General features: G+C 36.7%; 2 protein-coding genes across 2 annotated transcripts in view; both read right to left on the reverse strand.

Annotated features, from left to right (window-relative positions):
- Snmp2 (sensory neuron membrane protein 2) overlaps positions 1 to 23,059 on the reverse strand; it is a 112,680-nt gene that overhangs the window by 42,590 nt on the left and 47,031 nt on the right. The gene's annotated exons all lie outside the window — the stretch shown is intronic.
- Positions 6,633 to 9,032, reverse strand: LOC140743675 (uncharacterized). The gene has a single exon (XM_073075118.1). It carries the CDS (start codon positions 8,783 to 8,785, stop codon positions 6,848 to 6,850), a length of 1,938 nt encoding a protein of 645 aa, XP_072931219.1. The 5' UTR covers positions 8,786 to 9,032; the 3' UTR covers positions 6,633 to 6,847.

A 23,059-nucleotide genomic window follows, 5' to 3' on the forward strand; every position in this document is an offset into this window, starting at 1 on the left:
TTTCTCACTCCTAACAAGAAAATTTACCCAGTTTTGAGAATTGAAATAGTTGCGTAAAAAAGTTTTGCCACGTCTCCGTGCTAAAATGTCCCTAAATTATTTGAAATAATTATTTATTTATTACTTAAACGCAATATTAGTTATTTATTCGTAAATTTTCTCTAAAAATGTTTTTATATGTCACGAATTCAAAAAAAGAACTTACTAAAATAAGCTGTTTGTGGCTTCATCCAATTTCAAGGCGGCGAAGTATCTTTACTAATCTATGCTGATAGGTATTATGACAGTTAACTTATACGATTTATTTAGTAATAGTGATATTCATAAGAGGAAGCCAGCTCGACTACTTCGGCAGCAAGGACGTGTCGGTGTCGTGTTGGGAACAGCCACTGCGCATGTTCGTACTCCGACAGCGTGCAGAACGATAAAATATATTGTTGCCATTGTCGTGGTCGTATCGTCTAAGTGAAGAAGAACCCAACACATAGTGCTTAAAATTTTGAATCTCAAACCACCTGTCGTTTTTAAATGGCTGAACAATGCTTACTAATTAATGCGCGGATGATCGATCGATAATGCAACTTCAATTTGAGCAAAAGATTATAAAATCATACCTTTATTTTATTCAAAGATATGTGGCAAAACTGTGACCTCGTGAATTTTGAAATAAGACTCAGGCTTACGTGACGTACCTAACATCGTTGAGGCATTACTTTACCGACTTCGTTTTTAAATCAGCATTTTGGTTTTAAATTTAAACGACATATAAAACAGTGTTGATCATTTAAGGTAAAGTCACCTAATGCCGAGGAGTTCTGAAATTGGCACCAAATTCCGTGGTATTTACAAAAACGGCTTTAATAAAATATTTACCAACTCATTTCTACTGAAACATATGTTTTACTGAAAGAATTTAACACTCTATTGTCATATGGCTATCGTAATAGAATTATGTGTATGGTTTTTTAAATAATCGCATAGTTTTGCATTAGTGCCTTCATCAAACGTATGCTTCATAAATTTTGGGCTTTTTGCACGTGAATGTCACGATTTCTCAAATAGTGATTTTTTCAATAAATTTGCATGTATGTGATAGTGTTTCGATGAAAACATTATATTGATTATATATGGAATCAATAACATTTAAATATTATGCTTACTTCTTAACATATAGGAGTAAAAAAAAAGTTTAAAAATGCAGCGGCATTAGGTGACAAATATTTTGGGCTGTGCCCTAAACTGTGGTATACCACGGAATAGCAATTTCATAGATTTGTTTTTAATTTCAATTTTTGTACTTGTTTTTATGAATAAGCACGTCTTGCTTCGAATTTGACAACTTTAATACTCAATTAATATCGAAATCATTTTCCGAGGAACTGCATTGTACTTGCGTTACCTAATTATATAATATCAAAGATGACCTATCTATGTACTTTCCTAATTTCTTCTATGGGACAGCTAAGGAGAGAAAATGAAGTTTATCCAGATATCGATGTGATATTGAACAACTATTGTATATTGTTATGTAAATATTTCAATAAAGCATCTTTCTGCCTCTAAATTGTGTAAAAGTATTTTATTATTTAATAATCGGAATTTGTAAACGTGATTTTTAGTTATGAAACGCTATTCCGATGTATACAAGTCGGAATTAGGTTATATGGGCACATTAATCCGCGGCATAACCGCAAAATACTATACAGGTTGTTTAAAGTTTTCATCGGTTTTTAAAAACATTTCTTCGTTTGTATCAGTAATTAGCTTAATCCTAATTAATGAAAAATTAACATTGTTATACAATTTTAATAGATATTTAAATAAGAACTAGAACATTTTAAGACGTTTTCATTTGATTAAATTACTCAAAACGAAATAATTTTACAAACCTCATGATGATATTCCATATTATTCTTATTTCTGGTGTACGATAATAAACTTATAGCATAATGTACACGAAGAAGAATGTCCAAAATTGTATTGCTGATACACGAATTGACTGCAGTTTAATAAAAAAAAAAAAACGATATACATTAATAAAATTAACCAGTCAAGAAACTGTACCGTAAAAAAATTTTATTTCGGCAGCTTCCCTTTAATCATAGCTATGAACACTTTTGATAAAGCTACTCTTTAACTTATAAAAAAAATTAAATCGAAATTAAATAATATATAAAAATCAAAACTAAATTCAATAACTAACATTTATTTTTATGCACCATGTAGCAGTCGTTCTATCTCTTTCACTCCCTTATTTTGTATACTCGGAATTAGGAACCAAATACATCGGAATAAGGACTGTACTTTATATATTTGCCTGTCCATACGAACAAAGGAAAACAATTTGCTTAACATTTCGCATATTGGAAAACATAACGGACAAATGAAGTTTGTAAGCCGCCCGTGGGCATCTGACGGCTTTCAGTAGCTATTACCTAATGAATCCTAATGGATGTCATACGAGTAGCGGAAATACTGATAAAAAATATCAGCAGTGCATATTTTAAAGTCAGAGGTAGACAATCGCCTGTCGCGGGCACAAGCAGAAGCGTTTTTAAGGTTATATGGTTATATGAAGCGTTTTTATACGAGTACAACTAGCTGACCCGGCAAACGTTGTGTTGCCATATAAATAAAAAAATGTTAAGTGTGAACAACCCTTGTCACTTAGGGGTATGACAAAATAGATAGTAGCCGATTCTCAGACCTACTGAATACGCATATAAAATTTGGTGAAAATCGATAAAGTCTATTCGGAGGAGTACGGTAATGAACATTGTGACCCGAGAATTTAATATATAGTATATTTTAAGTGGTATTAATGATTGGAATTAGATAAGCAAGGACTGTTAAGGGCACTTTTCCTGAGGCGCGTGTTAACACCTCTGCACGAGTCTAACCCATAGACTTACCCATAGGCTACGCTAGTCTAATCGCGCGGCCAGACACTCGTCGAGTGGCTAGGGAAATAACTAGGGAAGTGGGCAGGGACGTCGTGTGGCCGTGCTCTCATCATGCCGCTCATCCTGCCGGTTTTTTAGGGTTGCCACTGGTTCGAAAACATAAAGTGTTGTGTTATATGTTATAATTGTACTATATACTGTAGAGAAATAATTATACCATAAACCATTTGGTGCCATATATAGTATACTAGTACAATCGATAATCCACATTTCGCAATCATCCCCTAAATTTGTTTCATGACAATATTTTCAAAAAAGGGTATTTGAAAATATAAAATACGTCTTCTTGTTGTACATAACAGAAAAAAGTTATCAGTAAAATGTATGAACTCATAGTTACATTAAAGTTATTCGGCGGGAACTATATATTTGTAATGTTTTTGTAAGAAATACTATTTCTTCAAAAAAGAGGCAGCCCTACCGACGCGAGTAGGGCATCGTGTGGCCAAAACGGAAATAATCGCGGCAACACGAGGAGCAGTACGAGTAGCAGTGCGAGGAGCAAGGTGTAGCCGCACCATCACACGCACATATGAATTAACTCGCTGCAGTCCCCTCGCGACTTGCGTGCGTATGTGTGCGTACTAAAAGTGAATGCAAGCGGCACCCGTGCGGGCATACACCGCGCGGCGGTTACATTAGAGGACATACCCATACTGCGTGACCCATTTTTACAATTTTTAACCCTCCCCTTGGTGAAATTTGTCCTCCCCGCTCGTAGCAATTCAAAACTATGATTTAATTTTTTTTCCAACAGAAATTATACGTTCCCTTACACCTTTACGCTCCCACTTCTCCATAGGTACTAAGATTATAATGTTCATTATAAACATCCAAGTCGTGTTTCTGTGCACATTTGTTATTTCGCCGACGCTGTTGCTTTAAACCATTACTTACGTTATTGATCGATGGCTCGTTACATTGTGGGCAGATTCAACAGAACAGATAAGTCCTTTGACATCAGAGTCAAACAATACAAATAGTGAGCTTAAACATGAGCGAGAACGCACAGGGAGCTTATGTCGACAATTTTGCCCCCGGCATCTATACACAGTACACACGACCAATGCAAACGTGTTAAACTAAAAACATTAGGATAAGCGAACGGTAATACAATATTTTGTTTTCTGGCAAATAAGTTATTTTTGGTATATAAATTTTAAACACTAAACAATAAAATAATTTCAAACATTTTCTACCAATTTTTGACAATATTAGAAAATGAGAGATATTATTGTTGACTACCATCTAGGATTTCTTAAATAACTTTTCGGTTTTCCTAATAATATTTTATTAACAAATATTAAATTGAGTAACGTTTTTTAATTCCGAATAAATTTATTTTTTACACCCTAGTTACACATATCTTGGGCAATCGCGCTTAGAGGACTCCGGTTGCGTTCCCTGGAGATCCCGGAGTCTTCAACGCAGCGCCGAGGATAGCCACCGGGGGGGTTTTAGTGCGGTAAGAATCCCACATAACCCCGTGTCGCTCCCACGGCATAGGGTACCTTTTGAAGGTTTCCCCCTCGTAAACAAAAAAAAAGTTACACATATCTTGTCTCTTAGTAAATATAAAGCTTTATATTAAGCTAAGGTACCATTACAAACCCTACAATGAAAAAAATTTACGTCATCATAATTAACTGTAAACCTCGTTCTAGTGCTGTTGCATACTAAACTTAAATCTGTCTTTTTTACTAAAAAAGACAGATCAAATGCGGTAAACAAGTAAGTACAGTGAGAATTAATAGAAAATGCTGGAGCGATATGTATTATCATATGTGTTCGTTACACGTGAAATAGGAACCGACACGATGATGCATGTAGCATACGTACATGCTAGGAACTTTAATTGGTTCGGTTATTCGTAATTTGAAGGTGGTAGGACATTCTGTGGTTCGACTCCGGTGGCACCATCGCAAACCTTTTCTGCCTGATAACGGAAATGTTCAGCGCTGCTGTGTTCTGGTTTAAAGTGTGTGTTAAGGGGGACATACTTTTCCGAGGCATTCCAGTTTAGTCTTCAGGGCTAGCAGCGCATCTGTGATCGACCTTAGGTAGGAATTTAATCCTATCTGGAGTTAATTTCAGATGTCCAGATGTCCGGCAGCCACTTACCATACACGTACGCTCGTCTGCTGCTTCTATATTATAAAAATGTATTTCTTCTTACATTTACATATAAATTTTTGTACAACCAAATTATTTTAAGAATACGATCAAATGTTTTAATAAAAAATTGATTGATTATATTTTATCTTTAAAAAATAGAGGGACTACAGGCGGAACCGGTGTAACGAGTTGTATGGCGGGCCAGCTCGCTTTCCGTAATAGATGTCATAATATGAATTTTAATTATAATCATTAACCTTATAACGCCACTATTCCACACATCAATGACAAAGTTCACGAACCAAGTTATAATTATAACTTCATTTATATTTCAATCTTTTTATATTGTAACCTCTCACAATAAGAAAACAAATAATGAAGGAGACATTATTAATTGGGAATTAATTCTTACGTATTTCGGATTAACAATATTATAATATATTATTTCAAAGGTCATAAGTTGATGCAGGTTGGCACAATAAAATATATTTGATTTATGACTTATTTTATATGTATTTTAGTTCCGCTAAAAACCAGTTATTTATTACATAACACATAGAAACATTTTTATATCACATTGTTGTATTGCACTACTGTGGAATATTGATTTTAGAATACTGAATTTATTAAAATAAAATGAATGTGGCTACTGATTTTAATTACATCGAATTGATCAGGGTTGGTTATACATATTTGCGGTTGAATAATTTCGTAACTTGTTTTACTGAAATTCGCCTATTTGTAGCGTACAATAATTATTGCGTTACAGGAAATGGTGTGGGTGCAAACCGACATACAAATAAGATGACCATGATTTGGTTACAGATGCCCATGGGGAGCAGTGACATAAGTCTTTAAAATTATGAGAAAATGCATTTTTAAATCTACTACGATAGAACTTATAATATGTTTTAGAATATCATACTGTAGCATGTCACAGTTAGCGGCGCCAGTATAAACTTTGTAAAAGCAATCGCGTCGTTCCTACGTGCGAAGGATTATCTCCGACACGTATAGTCCTCCTGAACTTGCTAGTCCGCTCTGAATATAGAAATGAATCATGTCGCCATAGCAAATTGTATTATAATATACGGCTCAGCTCTACACCGCATGACTACACCTGCTCGCAACAACCTCAGAGCGGACTAGCAGTTTGGCGCGGATAATACCTATCAACTGAGATCTATCAACTGCGAGTTCTAACCGGAAGATTAAATATTAATTATGCGGGTCTACACTTCTTACATTTTTAAATATAGTTCGCTCGCTAGCACTTAATTAAACGATGATTTATATACAACCTCATATTGAAATTCAATTCAATATTTAGTCGCATGCAGAGGATAATATAACAAGAAATATTTAACATATATAATTACATGAAATATAATACGTTGTATATTTGCAAATCTAAATTCTTGTAGTCGTATTTCTGTCAAGTTGTTTAACGCCAGAATTGCGTATTATTATTATCAATGTCACGCTGTTCATCTGTTTTAATATGTAACAATTTCAAATACCAATAATATAGTGTTAATAAATATAAATACCAAGTATATACAAATTATTTATTTAATAAAATAATAAATGCTTTATTGGCACGCTTATTTCGTGATATGTAACAATTTCAATGGGAGAAATTATGTTAATAGTACGATGCTATTTATTTAGTTAAATAACAATAATAAATGTTTTTTTGGTTTATAATGAGCAACACCATTACAATTATATTGTGCAATAATATTATTAAATTTAAGATTACATTATCATCATGTGTTTTGCCACGCTTGTCTCCTAATTTGATTTTTTGCAGCGTCACCTGACGCAGTTTTTGGATTCTCATTAGTGGAAAAGGCTGGAGAATGTGTGGTAGTTCCACCGGCGAATATTTTCAAACTCAGGCCGCTACTTTTAAACGGCGCGAAAGTGAATGCCAGCTTCGGTCGTTTCGTTGGGTTTAAATATAAATCAAATATTGATTGTGTGGTCCTAGCAGTGGTCGGTGAGGGCGATGCCGTCGATGTTACTATTTTTGTTGTGGTCGTGGTTCTGCTTGTTGCGCGTACTGTTGATGGGCTGGGTGTAGACCGGGAATTGGCTGTCGGCCAAGTTACGCGAGATCTCGGCGTAGTCGATTGTACCAAGAGGTTTCTCGTTGAATAAGTATAGTTATTCGATCTCGGTAATTGTGTTGACAATGATTTGGCCTCATGCCAAGTACGAGTTGTTATTGACGGTTTAACTGTGGTTGTCTGCTCATTATTTGGTTTTGTAGATGTGATATTTTTGTTGGAACTTTCCGAGCGACTAGACGAGTATTTTGGAGTTCTCCATGTCCTGTTCCACGTTTTTGTTGAGGGTTTCGATGTAGTCGACGCTGATGTTGACTTATAGGGTGTCGTCCTCCAAGTAGGCCAAGTTCTCGACCGAGTTGTTGAAGTTGTAGATGTTAGCTTTGTTTGCTGGTCTTTAATAATATTTTGAGTTGATCTTGCCGTTGTTGTCGACAATTTCGCCTCTGTGGTTTTTGTAAACACGTTCTGCGCCACGGTAGTCCGAGCAGTAGTGCTTCTTTGGAAATCGGATAATTTGGTAGTTTGGTAAATTGTTCGAGATATAGTAGAGACAGATGGAGAAGATAGATCAACCTTTTCCGTTGCGGGCTTAATTGTAGTGGTCATAGTTATTAGAGGAAGAATAGACGCAGATGTAGTTTGTTGTACTTTCTCACGTGTCACATAATATTCTGTTGATGATTTATATAAACTCCTTGGAGTGGTTGTAGATGATGAAGTTGTAGTTGTAGGCTGATCTGTTGATCCACTTAATTTAACAGATTCGATTTCAGGTATTGGACGCATCTTTCTCCGTCTGAACGAATTTGATTCTATCCTCCGCGGAGAAGGTGGTTTTATATTCGGTAAGGGTGATGAAGTAGTAGTCGTTGTTGTAGCCAAAGTCCTCCTTGTAGCCAAAGCCCTTGTTGTAGCAAAAGTCCTAATTGTAGCCGGTGTCGTTGTTCTATGTCCGTCTCTTACTTTTTGGTTGAAATCTGGTAGCTTAAGATCATCAATGTTATCGACTTTATAGTCCAGCCAGTTAACTCTAACATTTTTATTGTAATTTTCCTCGAATTCTTTTTCGTAACTTCCTCGTAGGAACGAGTTAACCGCTAGATATGGAGGTTGTAGCTCATCTATTTTTGGATTGTACGAAAAGGTGGTAAAATTACGTGTTTGAATTTTCATGACACGAGCTCTCGAAGTTGGTCTCACTGCATATGTTTTCACTGAAGTATCACAGTCGGCGAGGTATTTCTTTGCATTGTGTTTGCAATGATGAGGATACACTACCCAGGCCAGGAAGCCGTTGCCCTGCAGGCGGGTGTGTTCCTCGTGAACACGAAGAGCGCACTCAACATCATCCGAGATGTCATCGTCACGAAGCGCCGAGCATGGCAGACCGCAAGCCTTGCCCACTCCACACCAATAAAGTTCACTTATTTGTAATAATCCGTGGTCACCACTGTGCGGGTTGCGAGCGGCGGTATCGAATCGAGACTCGTGGTAGGCGATGCAAACCCAAGTAGCTACATGCTCTTTACTGATTCCGAGACTTAGCAAATCCCGCGCGAGCTCGCAGCGCTCGTAAATTCGCGCATCGGCGAGCACAAGGAGCGTGCTTGTCAACAACGCGACACCGAACATCTCAATGTGCGTTTGCGCATCTTGCGCGTGCGCAGGCTTTTTTACTATCGCCTCCCGCCGCGCAGCCCGCGCTCAATCTGTGTCACGCCCGTATTTTAACGGTAATTTTAATTGTTACGAGTAAAGCTGCCACGCATTTTGGAGCACAGATAAAAATTGTCTCAGAATTAAAATGGGATAATCGTGAGTGATGAGCACACGGCGGGACACGGAAAGGACAGTACGCCGACGACGGTCAGGCTTCGGCAGTTTGCCTTGAGGGGCACGCGTCACCGCAGTACCAGCGCTTCTCAACATATACATGTACGTGGACGTAGCGTTCTATGTAAAATGTAGGTAATATTACTCGCGCCAAGGCTTAGTTTTTATGGGCATTAATTATTACCATTGTTAATAACTAAATTACTATTGAATTGTGTTTTATCATTTTAATGATAAGGACATACTTATTTAATAACAAACCTCACTTTAATCAGTTAAAGTTTTATACTGATGTTTTTATAAATAAGTATATTCACACTTCACAGTGAAGGGGCTAGATATTTTAATTCTGTTTTTAGATATTTTAAATCGGAGAGCGAGGTTTGAGGTGCGCTGGTATTTGTACACATTCGGTTGATTCCGCGGAGGGTCAAGACGAGAGGTGAGCCGGCGGCCTTATCCGCCTAATTTAAGAAGAACCTATGACCGATACAAACGCCGAACCAACGGTGTCATCATAACATTTACTTGTCATGATCATTATTGCATTTGAACTTCGGCGAGTGTTTTGTTTACAAAGATTATGATTATTACCACTAGGTATATATAAAATTAGTGTGTTTATCTAATAATGATTATAAAGATACGAGCCATAGATGAGTATCAGATGTGATTAACGATCAATTAGAAATACATATATTTTACTTGACCCTTGTGTACATATAATCGATACTTTACACCTAACACCTGTATCATAGCGCATACATTTAATACACGTCTGACAAGTATTCATTATATTCATGTGAGACGCAATATTTGTCTACCTATATGGGTGCGGCCACAAACAGACAGAAAGTCAATGAATAGCAGTAGCGTCTTACCCAGATTCATTGTCTCCGTGGCGATGCAAATCATCGAAATATTAGCATACTGAACATGAACTGATATGCAGATTAAGGTAATTGAACTCAAAAAAGAATTTACAGTAAGGTTACTGTCTCATTTGAATCCATGTAACAGATATGCCAATAATATTTATGTTAATATGTTGACACCGTTGTCCTGCAATACAACGGTTCTTTTCGATACGATCGGTGATATTGTATGCACTTTTTCTTTGTACAAGTAGCACATGGGGTGGGTCATCCGATTTTAAGTGGCTACTGCGACTCACGGCACCTGCCGCCCTTCACAAAATTCACAAATGACTCACTGACGGGTTATTACTATGACGATCCAATTCAATGGATGAATCATTTAATGGGAAAAATATTTTACAGGAAATACTAAACACCTAATTATGAAGGTGGTAGAGAACCCTTTGTGGTTCGACTCCGGCGGTACCACCGCCACACCTATTTCTGCCTAATAACAGCAGTGTTAGGCGCTGCTGTGTTCCGTTTTGAAGGGTGTGGTAAGGGAGACATAATTTTCCGAGGCATTCCAGCTTAGTCCTCAGAGATAGCGGCGCATCTGTGGCCGACCTCAGATAGGAATATCTAATCCTATCTGGGGTTAATTACAGAAGTCGATGAGCGGAAGTAGCCACTTACCATCATGTGGACTGCATGCTCGTCTGCTACTCCTATATTAATAAAAATATCTCAACAATCCACTAACACTAAAAGAGATAAATTTTATGTTCATTTTATATACAGCGTGAATTTTTCAAATAGGCCTTCAGGACCTAATCAGAAACTATAACGGTTAGCGAAAAATGCTGAAAGGAGTTACGAGGCCTATTTTGATAAAAACTAATATTGCATCAAACAAAAACAAATTCACACAAAGCAAATTCTTCAATATTATGACTTATGTATACTCCTTTGGGACTATACATAAGCCATATGTTATGTATAGTATAACTAGTAACTCGTAACTCCTTTCAGCATTTTTCGCTAATCCTTATAATTTCGGATTTAGCCCTGAAGGCCTATTTGAAAAATTCACCCTGTATATAATAGGTACTTATATAGATTTTTACTTATTAGCGAAAGAAAAATACAACTGTAGGCGATGCCAATGTAGATACGTACAGCAACGTTGTACCATCATTTTTTCCAGTGAAATTCTATAGAAAATACAGGTAGGTATAGTCCGCGTAAAACTGCTAGTCTGCTCTGAATATAGAAATGAATCGCGTCGCCATAGCAAATTGTATGACTACATCTGCCTGCACCAACTTCAGAACGGACTACCAGTTTGGCGCGGACTATACCATCGTTGTGATACGATATTGATGATAACCCTTATAATAATATTACTATTGATTCTGTGTTAAGATATTATAAAATAAATATCTTCTGAATAATTAGTCGGTTATAAATATATATCTAAATAGGTATAATTATAAATATATTAAATATAATGGTTTGTTAGTATTGTTTATTATTTTTATTGAGTTAAAATCTGTTAAGTAAATATTAATGAAACGGAATGAAAAGATATTTGTTAAAAAACAAATAAATAAATAAAGTATTGTGATACTAATTTATTACAAATTATATGTAAGCTGTAAGATATTACTGGAAGAAATTGAAATCGTCAAAAAAGGAAATATAGTTAATTGGTTTTGTAAATGGCGCATTATTTAAGACGTGAGCACCTTCTTAAATAATCAGAAAAAGATATTTTATAAAGTTTGTTATTTTATTTTCATTAACACGTATACATCTGTAATGCATGTGATGTTTACCTCTAAGTGGTTTTACATTTATTGATTGCATTGTACTAGATTTAATATAAAAATATGTATAATGTTACAACCGTTGGTGAACTTCATAAAATAAATAAATTGTCCGAAAACGCAAAAAAAATGTAACTCTATTGAATTTTCATCTTAGTCTATTTGAAAGACTTACACATTTGTTGTTGTGCCGATATCTGTACCCTTACCAGGAGTTTTTTACGTTTCGACAAATATGGCTGTTTTGGTATTTGTTTACGTATTTGCCCATACAAATCCCCTAGCGGATCGAGTCAGAACTAGAAAATCGTATGGGCCAATACGTAAACAAATACCAAAACTGTCATATTTGTCGAAACGTAAAAACTCCTGGTAAGGGTACAGATATCGGCACAACAACAAATGTGTAAGTCTTTCAAATAGACTAAGATGAAAATTCAATAGAGTTACATTTTTTTTGCGTTTTCGGACAATTTATTTATTTTATGAAGTTCACCAACGGTTGTAACATTATACATATTTTTATATTAAATCTAGTACAATGCAATCAATAAATTTAAAACCACTTAGAGGTAAACATCACATGCATTACAGATGTATAGGTGTTAATGAAAATAAAATAACAAACTTTATATACCAAAAAATAAAACAACACAAAAATAGAGAAAAAAATAGTACAAGTAAATTAAACATTAAATTATACACTAATTATAATTTAGATACAGCCTTCCTAAATAGCAGTGTAGCCTAGTGGTAAACAAACTTAGCCTCTCGTTCGACGGGTCCGAGGTTCAAATCCCAGGCACCTCTGTTTTATCAAATTTATGTGCGTACTAGAAATTGATTATCACTTGCTAAACGGTGAAGGAAAAACATCGTGAGGAAACCTGCATACCTGAGAGATTTATATAAAAAAAAATCTCAAAGGTATGTGAAGTCTACCAATACGCACTTGGCCAGCGCGGTGTACTATGGCCTAATCCTTCTCATTATGAGAGGAGACCCGAGCCCAGCAGTGGGACAGTAATAGGTTGTTGATGATTCCTAAATGCACCTAGACACATATTATTAATGTCGGTGTCCGTGGATTAACTACGCTTATTATAGAGTATTGACAGTCTTGCAATAGGAGAGTTTGATCCTAATTTAGTTTTACAATGGGGAGGTACGAAGAGTTGAATCTATTAGGGTATCCTAAAGGAGAGCTTAGAGAGAAGACGCGGACAATGTATCTGAGAATTTACTAATTTGTATAAGAAGATAAGATCCGACGCATCTCTCCGAGTATCCAAGCTAGACATATTGAAGTGATCTAGTGACATTTTATAAGAATACTTGTCGTTATTTTTACCTGATTGATTTAATTGCAACCCAAATGTACCTAACATTCTAATGGACTATGTGCATTATTTAAAATTTGTATCGTAAGCCAGGAAACAAAGGAATAAATTACAATGACACACAGACATTGAAATTCTCACGACTTTTGTTCTATAAATAGGACATAAGTATTAATCTCATGGAAGTTTTTTTATTTTTTTATATTTAACCTAATGATAAGGCAGACGGGCTACCTGATGGAAATCAGTCACCGTCGCCTATGGACATTTGCAACACCAGAGGAGTCGCCAATGCATCGCCGGCTTTGAAGGAGAGCTCTTTTTACACCCATCTTGAAGAGCCCCATGTCATAGTCCTGAGGGAATACCTCAGGAGGAAGTTCATTCCACATTTTGCACGTACGCGGTAAAAATGACCGTGCAATATAGATAGGTACATAGGTAAATTTATTAATAAGCCGGTTGTCAAATTTTGAAATTATTATAAAAAATATCACTTTACGAAACGCGTATAGCCCTGCGACTTATCTAGTTCTAAACTTACTTATCTAAGAAAAGAAACGTTGGATGGGTGGGCACTAGTGGCTAATGCGCACTTCTATGTTTCCGAAGATACTTTAAGCTGTCGGTCTCGATTTTTTCCTTTAAATAGCAATCCTTATGGGGGTTTGAAAACATCTAACATCGTTTAGAAACTATCCGTACCTGCTGTCTACTAACCCCTATCTGCAGCGTAAAGTAGCCAAACTCCTCGCTGTGAGAATTTCCGTAGTGAAACCAACTAGTTTGCTGCCCAATCACTATAAATGCACGTTATCACGAATAAAGATTGTCGAGATAGTTAAAATGGACTGCAACGTTAAAACGAACGCGTCAAACGTTTTCAGCAGCTTCAGGATAAGCCCTCCCGGTTCGTATTGAATGTAAAATATTGAAATATACAGCTTCAAATAAATCCGGCAAAGGGAAACGAACATGCCTATAGCTACGTCCGTGGCGGCGTTACATAAATTTGAAAAATAATTATGCCTGTTTTATTCAGTTAAAAATATTTTTGACTGAGTAAGTGTTTCGACTGAAATTTATAAGTAGTGAAATGATTATTATTTGATATGATAGTGCATTTTCGATATAGACACAGATATGATACATAAAATAAACGGAGCGTGATCGAAATGGAGAACGCTAACAGTAGCATTACCATGAGTTGGCATAGAAACGCCACTATAGAAATGGTAAATAGAAAACTATTGTCATTTTGCTAGTGAATAACATAACTACTATCGTTACGGTATTTCTTGAAACAAAAAACAACGTCTGTCAAATTAATGACTCATGGGACCGAATTTGTATGGCAATAGATCATAATGACATTCGCTAGCGATTTGATTTCGATAGGTTTTTTACGTATCGAGTTACGTCACTACGGATTTTAGTTCTACGAGTAACCACCAGAGGCACTGTACAATTTTTCATACATTTATTTTACGCAGTCGCTAGCGAGTAATACTTTTGTAAACTCATGGTAGTCCTACAGGAGTACTAAGTATGTGATAATCGAATGTCCATAAAATTAAACAGTAAAGTTGTAGACTAAACGGCAATTAGATGCCATAATGTATGGCTCCGAATGCTGGGCCATCAAGAAAACACAATCAATAGAGGAGCACAAATGAGATGAAGATGTTAATATGGGCAGCTGGAGTGACAAAACTCGATAAAGTTCGCATCGAGTACATCAGGGGTTCCTTTAAAGTTGCTTCAGTTGCGGAAAGTTGGTGGAGCGCCGTTTAAAATGGTTTGGACATGTGATGAGGGGGGACGAAAAGTGCGCTGTCAGAAAAGCATTAGAAATCCCAGACAAAACAAAGGACAAAGTAAGACCGCTGGCCAGGTGGTATGGGATAGAGATATGCCACAGATATGGAACGAGCTCAGCTGAATACACAGACAACCCAGGATAGAGCATCCTGGCGCATAAGAACGAGGAGGGCCGCCCCAAATAAAGGGAGAAGGCAAGGAAGAAGAAGAAGATGATAGTGCATTATCCTGTCATATAGGTATCTATTGACCGCGTCCATATCGGGTCCGCATCCTGTCGTAGAGACATAAAAACCGGCGGGCGTAGACCAGCGCCCGCGTGACAAGAAACAGGTCCTTAAATAAGGTCACCTTATTGTAACTTAGTCACAATAATTTATTCCTAAGCGCGTCTGAAATCTATTTCACATAAAAAAAAAATTCTATGTTGAGTTAGTTACAAATACCCAGTGGCGACGAAAGTTGCATAAAAAATCCACACGCTAGTTATGCCACACACAATTGTCACGAAACTTTGCAAATTAGTCCAAACATTCTGAAAGTTGGACCGAGTTTGTTCCGGATTCGTTGATTTTCACGGCCGCCACGAGGATTATTTTTTTAAAACAGTGCAATTAGGTAACAGTTCACCGAAGTGTTGCATGGAGTTTTATAATTTTTTTTATGAAATAAGAGTAACAGACGAGCATGCAAAAAAGTGACTTAATCCCTCTCTCATTCCTCGCGCGCATCCCACATGCGCGCCACTAATATCCTATCTTTTCACACGCGACTAGTTTTTCTATAACTTAACACAAATAGGTATTGCCTAATAACAGCAGTGTTAAGCGCTGCTCCGTTCTAGTTTGAAGGGTGTCGTAAAGGAGATGTATACTGTCCCGAGGCATTCCAGCTTAGTCGGCAGCGGCGCATCTGTGGCCGACCTCAGGTAGGAATCTAATCTTATCAGAAGCCAATGGGCTGCAGATGCCATTTACCATTTGGTGGACTGCATACTTGCCATACTATACTAAATAAAGTTTATACTCAACTCCCATATTATACTAAATAAAGTTTTTCCAATTTAGTCCCAAGAGACACAATGATGCTACTTCAAGGACTTCAATCAATTTATAGGGCAGCAATGTCTACTACTCCGGGGGCAGCAGGATCGTTTGCTTCGTAAATTTCATAAAAAAGACATTTACAACATATGAAATTCTCATTTCCAATTTAAATATACCCAAATAAAATGGAAATTTAAATATATTTTTATAAACAAGCTTTGTTGTACATACTTAAATGAGAATAATTTTATGCAATTCGCAATGGCTGGTTAATTGTGATTACAACTATTACATTTGACGGGGTTGTATCATTTAATTACAGAGTTCCTATGGCCAGCTTCGAACTCCACCATCATGACACCCTCTAGGTCTAGATTCCTTGTCAAAACAAATCAAACGAACCCAATATTGAAGGGTGTACGTTGTTTTTTTGCGGGGAGACTATGGCAAACTTGCATCCTCATCAGCAGCAAATTTCAGCTCAATCAGATATCAAGAAGTTGGTCAAATATACTGACTTGCAAGATTTGACCCGAACTACACTACATACATTGAAGATTAAATAAAAGCTTCGTTTAAAAAATACAAAATGGTTTGAACCGCACCGTGCCGTCTTGTGTCTTTTATTTAATTAAAAAACATTTAAAATTACTCTTATGGTAGCGTTTTTCGCAATTTTGCAACATTTTTAGCCAATTTTATGATGGCGCTTTTAGTTGTTGATTTTGTAAAAAATCGCCATCATCATCATATTCCCAATCGCTCCAAAAGAAGTATAACTTCAAAATGACCAAGTGGGAGTCGAACTCGCCCACGGAGAGTTCCATTTTTTGTAGCAGCAGCTATAAAATTTAATACATTGTGAAAATTTTAACTGTCCGCCTATTACGATTCAATACATAAAGTGAAAAAAGTGGTTTCTTGCATGGCGACGTCATTTAGGTGTATTCAAGCTTTTTTTCATTTCTATTTTTTTATACAATAGTGTCAGTTATACATACTCTGTAAAATTTTCAATTGTCTATCACGGTTCAAGAGAAAGAAACTTGTGACAGACGTGCCGACAGTGGAAGCTTAATAAAATAATTCCGTTTTTACCTTTGGATACGGAACCCTAATCAAACAATACACTTGTGCAGTCAACTCGATTACGCAGGCTGCCGTTAATTGGACACTCAATACTCAAAGAGAATAAAAGTTTCATCAACAGTATCATGTTTCAAAGGTTTGGACTGATAATAAACTATTTGCATAAATTCAATTACAAGCTGCTCTAATACAAATAATGAAACAATAATCAATACTATTCAATATTCAATTACTAATACGAAGTGTGATATTCGTTGATGCATGTAATCATGCATATGCCATAATTATAGGATTGCAACATGCAAAGGGTTTCCTAGGGCTGATGGATAATTATATAGCGAAAACTTTTTAAAAGAGTTAATGTCCTGAAACGATATTTTAATAGGGTGTCTACCATAGATTAGTAAAGATTACTCACTCCTAACAAGAAAATGTACCCAGTTTTGAGAATTGAAATAGTTGCGTAAAAAAGTTTTGCCACGTCTCCGTGCTAAAATGTCCCTAAAATATTTGAAATAATTATTTATTTATTACGAAAATTACGTAATTATTACGTAAATTAGTTGTTTATTCGTAAATTTTCTCTAAAATGTTTTTATTTGTCAAGGATTCAAAAAAGAACTTACTAAAATAAGCAGTTTGTGGCTTCATTCAATTTCAAGGCGGCGAAGTATCTTTACTAATCTATGGTGTCTACATTAAGATGGTTCCTGACTTGCGGAGGGCTCGTTGTTCGAATACCTGGCATACTTGCCAACTACTAATAATGCGAATGTGAATTGGTTTGTTTGCCACACTTAGCTATATAACTGATATATAACTGTCATGAAATTTTGTACACACATTGTCACGGGTGTGAAGATTGATATAGGGTATAATTTATCCGAAAATAAGTATCGTTCCTAAGGGATAGCTAAAACCTCTGATTTCTAGCTAAGTCGCGGTAAAAGCTAGTTACATATATTTAAAATTAATTATCACTTGCTTTCATCATGAAGGAAAACATCGCGAAGAAACCTACATGCCCGAGAGATAAATAAAATCGTTCCCTACGATGTGCGAAGTGTACAACATTTACCACGTATCCGCACTTGGCTAGTGCGGTGGCCTTTATGGTACAGAATTCAATATTGCTTGAAAATCCTTACCTTGCCGTGAATGAACAATGAGTTATAGGCGTGCATCCTATAATTCTCTCCTGAACGTTTTCGCTTCTATATTTGTTACATACGAATCGGCTTGGTTAGTACCCATCTTTACATTTATTATTGTCGCTAAGAATATTTAAAGCGATACAATTTAGTACTAAGGACCAATTACGTTAGTTATAGCTTAGGAAAATGATATGTTACAACTTTCTGATTTTAGGCAGATTATACACGAGCGACAGTGGGCCGACACTGTCGTCGCCACGCGACAGGAACTGTCGTATATGTATATATGTCGCTATATGTTCACTGTCGGTTGCATGTGGTTACCTTTCTAAATATACTCGTATATAAGCCGGCGATGCGTTGCCGACTCCTCTGGTGTTGCAAATGTCCATCGGCGACGGTACTGCTTTCCATCAGGTAACTCATCTGCACCATCGTTAGGTATAAATAAAAAAAAATACAAGAGACTTAGAACCCACTGAGGAGATTGCCCGGGTAAGGAGGGATCCCTCGAGGCCCGTAGACCCTGCGCCAAGCGGCGAAGTCACGCCGCGGCATAGGACGACCGCTTTCGTTCGTACAAGAGACTTAGTGATTATATCCGATGCTTTACTCTTTTATCCCACTGGTCATCATACATATATAGCGTGCACCATGGAATATCGAACATCTAATTCTAACTTGCTCTATTCAATAGTGAGATTGTCTTTCATTGTCGACTAATGTAGGACTAGAATTCAATGCAATTTTTTTATAAGTTTCTCAGGTATGCAAGTTCCCTTATGATGTTTTCCTTCGCCGTTTAAGCAAGTTATAATTAATTTCTAATACGCACATAATTTTGAAAAATCAGAGGAGTGATTTGAACCTCGGACCCTCTATCAAGAGGCCGAGTTTCTTATCCACTAGGCTATCACTGCTTGCAATTCAATGCAATGTATGTATGTGTGTACTTACTAATTATATTTTGATAAATAATTATGTTGAATTGTATGAATCTGTGGACATTTGAAACAAGACTAAATGTACTAAACCAATGTGTAATATTGTGATATCTAAGATTGTTTTTGAATAATCTGACATGTCTAATTGCACTCTTAATGAAGACCCGTTGATCCGCCGACGCATAATATATTACGTGAGCAACGCTGGGCTTAGGTCTCAATTAGATAGGGTTAGGTCTTAGATATTATCTAAGGGTTAGATTGGTGCAGTTGAAAATATATTAAGAATTAAAGGTGTTGTTTGCGTGGCGGAGTGGTCACCATACCAGTCTCACTTACAAACGGGTTCCGCGTTCGATCCTGGGCCAGACAAACGTCTGAATGATGACTTTTGAATTCTGAATTATCTGTTCAGGATGTATGTGTATTCGTCTTTGTGTGCGTCCAAAGTGCTCACGATACAGGGGATTTTAGTGTAGATGATTTTAGTGGGGCTTTTCATTATTTAACTTCGTTGATTTAGGGCCGGCACATATAAAGGCGTTGCGGTGTCGCATCGCCAAAATCAGTGTTACGGAACGCTTCCGTGTGTCTTGACCCTTATACCGTATCAATAGTCAGTATCCTCGAAACTATAATTATTTAGTCTAGGTATGGAATATGCACTGCAATTTTGTTAACAATGGGGCCGCCCGCAATAGGGGAACAGATATTACAGTCACTAAGTGGACAAATGTTATTTGTGCCACTGTTGTATTATCTAATTTAGAATTATAAGTTTATGATTATAGCTGATCGTCAGTAGTTACGTTTTATCAAAATCATAATCGTTTTTATTAAATTACAATACAGTACTTTACAATAGCAGACCAGAGATTGCCGAGTGATTGAACCGCGGCCTCTCAGTCGAGGGGCCCGAAGTTCGAATCCCAGGTACTTACATCTGATTTTTGATGTGAAACATCTATAGCCGCACGTAAAACCGATTTCTGGCGCGGCGACGCATGCCGTGGCGACGCGTCACCACGCTATACGATGGTATATATATACAGTCTATATGCAGTAGTGTGTACGGTGTGGCGACGCGTCGCCATGCGCAATAACTATTACCGAAGTCACTGATTAAACGAATTAAGTAGTCACGATTTGAAATAAATTCGTAATTTTTTTTATTTAATGAAAATAAATGTTTATTCAATAAATAGTCATCGTTATCTAGAAAAAAATCGTAATATTTTATTTTATCATTATGACATATTTAGTTCCTATCACAATATGTTGTTTTCTGCATATTACTTTTACAAAATAATGTCGATGTTTCACATCTGCCAGGCGTCCCGTGACGGCTCACATTTTTTTTTAAATATTACTCGATTGCTTTAATGCTGAAGGAAAGCATCGTAAACCTGAGCGCCTGAATACTAATCTCAAGTAGAAGTCTACCAATACGCACTTGGCCAGCGCGGTGGACTCAGCCTAATCCGACACATTCTACGTCCGTGCCCAGTGCTGGGAAAGTAGTTGGTTGATGTCTGGTGGAAAATGGCAATTATTCATAAATTCAAAGCACAGATAAACAATTAATTCATTTAGTTTAAGTCGGGAAAGGTTTGTAAACGAATCAGATTTATTTTAGCGAGAGCTTCCGCAAATTTACATGGATAAATGCATCAGTCATAATATTCGCTTCATTTCCGACTGTGCATTGACTAGGGGAGGCGAGGGTGGTTGTGGGTGGTCTGTTCTTTGTTTCGCCCGTGTTTCATTATAATTGATCGGAGCATTTTGTTTGAAATAACCAAAACTGAATACGAGTATCATGTTGCGATAGCTGGAACGCAATTAATTCCGTTTCCCGTTTATTTTAATAATGCTGGGATTATTATGTTAAATTCAGTTTCAATTTAATACATTCACTACATTTAACGAGTATGTAATATGTAAATGTGTACATAGATAATAAGAATAATCTCATGTTGCGTAATGCGTATATACAAGCCTACCCTCGTGGCACATACTCTACATATCACACATGCTCTACATATCAGGCCGACTTGCCAGAGATTTTAGTTCCATTCCCAGATAGACATAATATGATATAAATCATGGATACACAGACCGCGGCCCGCGGACCACATGCGGCCTGCTGGTAACAGCAAAAATAATACTCTCGTACATTCGAAAAATAATTGAATTCTATTCCAGAATAAAACCAAAAAAATATATGTTCGAAAAGTAATTTGAATCTCGCGCGCGCGCTATTTGAATCTAGCGCCCAAAAATGCTATGTCAAGTAACATCGCTTGCCGCCTTTATATAAAGTACAAAATAGTGGAGAAATCAAGAATTTTCTAGCGCGGTGTGAGCAAGCGAGTAAATTTGAGCCAAATATAAAAAAGATTGTAAGCACTATGCAGTGCCACTTCTGGCGGCCGGCCCGCCATCAGTTCATGATTTGCCCGAGTGGCCCCTAGTCTTAATAAGTCTGTGCAACCATGATATAAATGAAAGTGTTATTGTTTAGTTAAGAAGTTACTGGCTCAAATACTAAAATAGAACAAAACAGTGAAATTCAAAATGTACCCTGAAAATTTCATAGGTTTTATTTTTGAGCACCAGCTAACTGCCGACAAAATTGCCGTTAAACACGATTCAATCTTTTGGGAGGCTAGCCACAATAATCAGACAAACATTTTTACTAATTGTTTGTTGGGTACAAATACGATATACCCTATATTTGTATTAATTTGGTAAAAGCTGATATTTTAACAGTAGGCACAAACAAACATTTTCATTTTATTTATTTGCATAGATTTTTCGTGATCACGGCACGGTGCAAAGTGGATAAAAGAGAGGTCGTGGCTGACTGGTCGCCAAGTGGGTTATGCTCTCTGACGTCGGAAGTATTTATAAATTCATTTCACTTGCACATTCCTTACAGTGCACGAGTAGATACTGGAAATTCTCGTAAGATCTAAGACTGACCTATAATTCATATAGATGTAGATATTTATATTAGACTTTGATTGCGTATCCTCTATCCCACTGGCGGGAATGGGTCACATAAATAGGAGAGGTCTGAGGCCTACAAAGCTTCACAAAAGCGGGATTCTTTGTTCACGGACGGGGAATATCCGATTTTTATGGAATAGTCAGAAAAAAAACTATCTTTACTTCACTAATCTACATTGGAGCAAAATGGGGTGTTAGTAGTACCCTTCCCCACGCTAGGTATCATTTGTTTCCACGAAAAAAAGTATAAAAGGGTTACAACCTGTGGTTACAGCTACTATAAAATTCTGTTAGAGCTCTTTTATATTTAAACCATTTTGATATTTTCTGTTGGAAATTACTCATTCTGACTAGTGAATAGACGGGTTGGTATAGTGAACTTTAATGTACAGTCAGCTCCAAAACTACATTAACATATTATGGTTTACAAAAATACCTATAGACCCAAGTGTTCATAAGTAGCGGAACACAAATAGGACCATAATTAGATTAACGTCGTAAAGATTCAAAAGTAGATGAATACTACGGTGTCAAAAGTAGCTTGACAGTGAGTATCATATTAGTGACGTTAGTTATTTTTGCAATTTGACGACCCGCGTGGCAGAGCGGTCACCACACCGGACTGACGCGCAGAGTGTCCTGGGTTCGATCCCCAGCCAAGCAGAAATCTAAATGATGAATTTAGGTTTCTGTTTCTGGGTCTGGGTGTTTGTGTATTTGTAAAGACAAATACACACACAGATGTGTGTGTCCATGGCACCCACGACACAGTGAATCCTAGTGTGGGGCTGTGAGTGTAGAAAGTGTTAAATACGGCGTTCAGCAACTTCTGAAACGTTGGTGTTCATCTAATTATGACTTTGGGGTGTTCAGTTATTTATAAACGCTTGGATGTATAGGTGTTTTTAAAACCCATAGATTAGTAAAGATACTTCGCCGCCTTGAAATTGAATGAAGCCACAAACGGCTTATTGGTAAGTT

This window comes from Epargyreus clarus, unplaced genomic scaffold (assembly GCF_041222505.1).
Source record: "Epargyreus clarus isolate Ecla_fem2 unplaced genomic scaffold, WU_Ecla_fem_2.2 ptg000007l, whole genome shotgun sequence".
In the NCBI taxonomy this organism is placed as follows: Eukaryota; Metazoa; Arthropoda; class Insecta; order Lepidoptera; family Hesperiidae; genus Epargyreus; species Epargyreus clarus.

Excerpts from the sequence above, each read along its gene's own strand:
- LOC140743675 (XM_073075118.1), bottom strand. The coding sequence starts at position 8,785 with ATGTTCGGTGTCGCGTTGTTGACAAGCACGCTCCTTGTGCTCGCCGAT.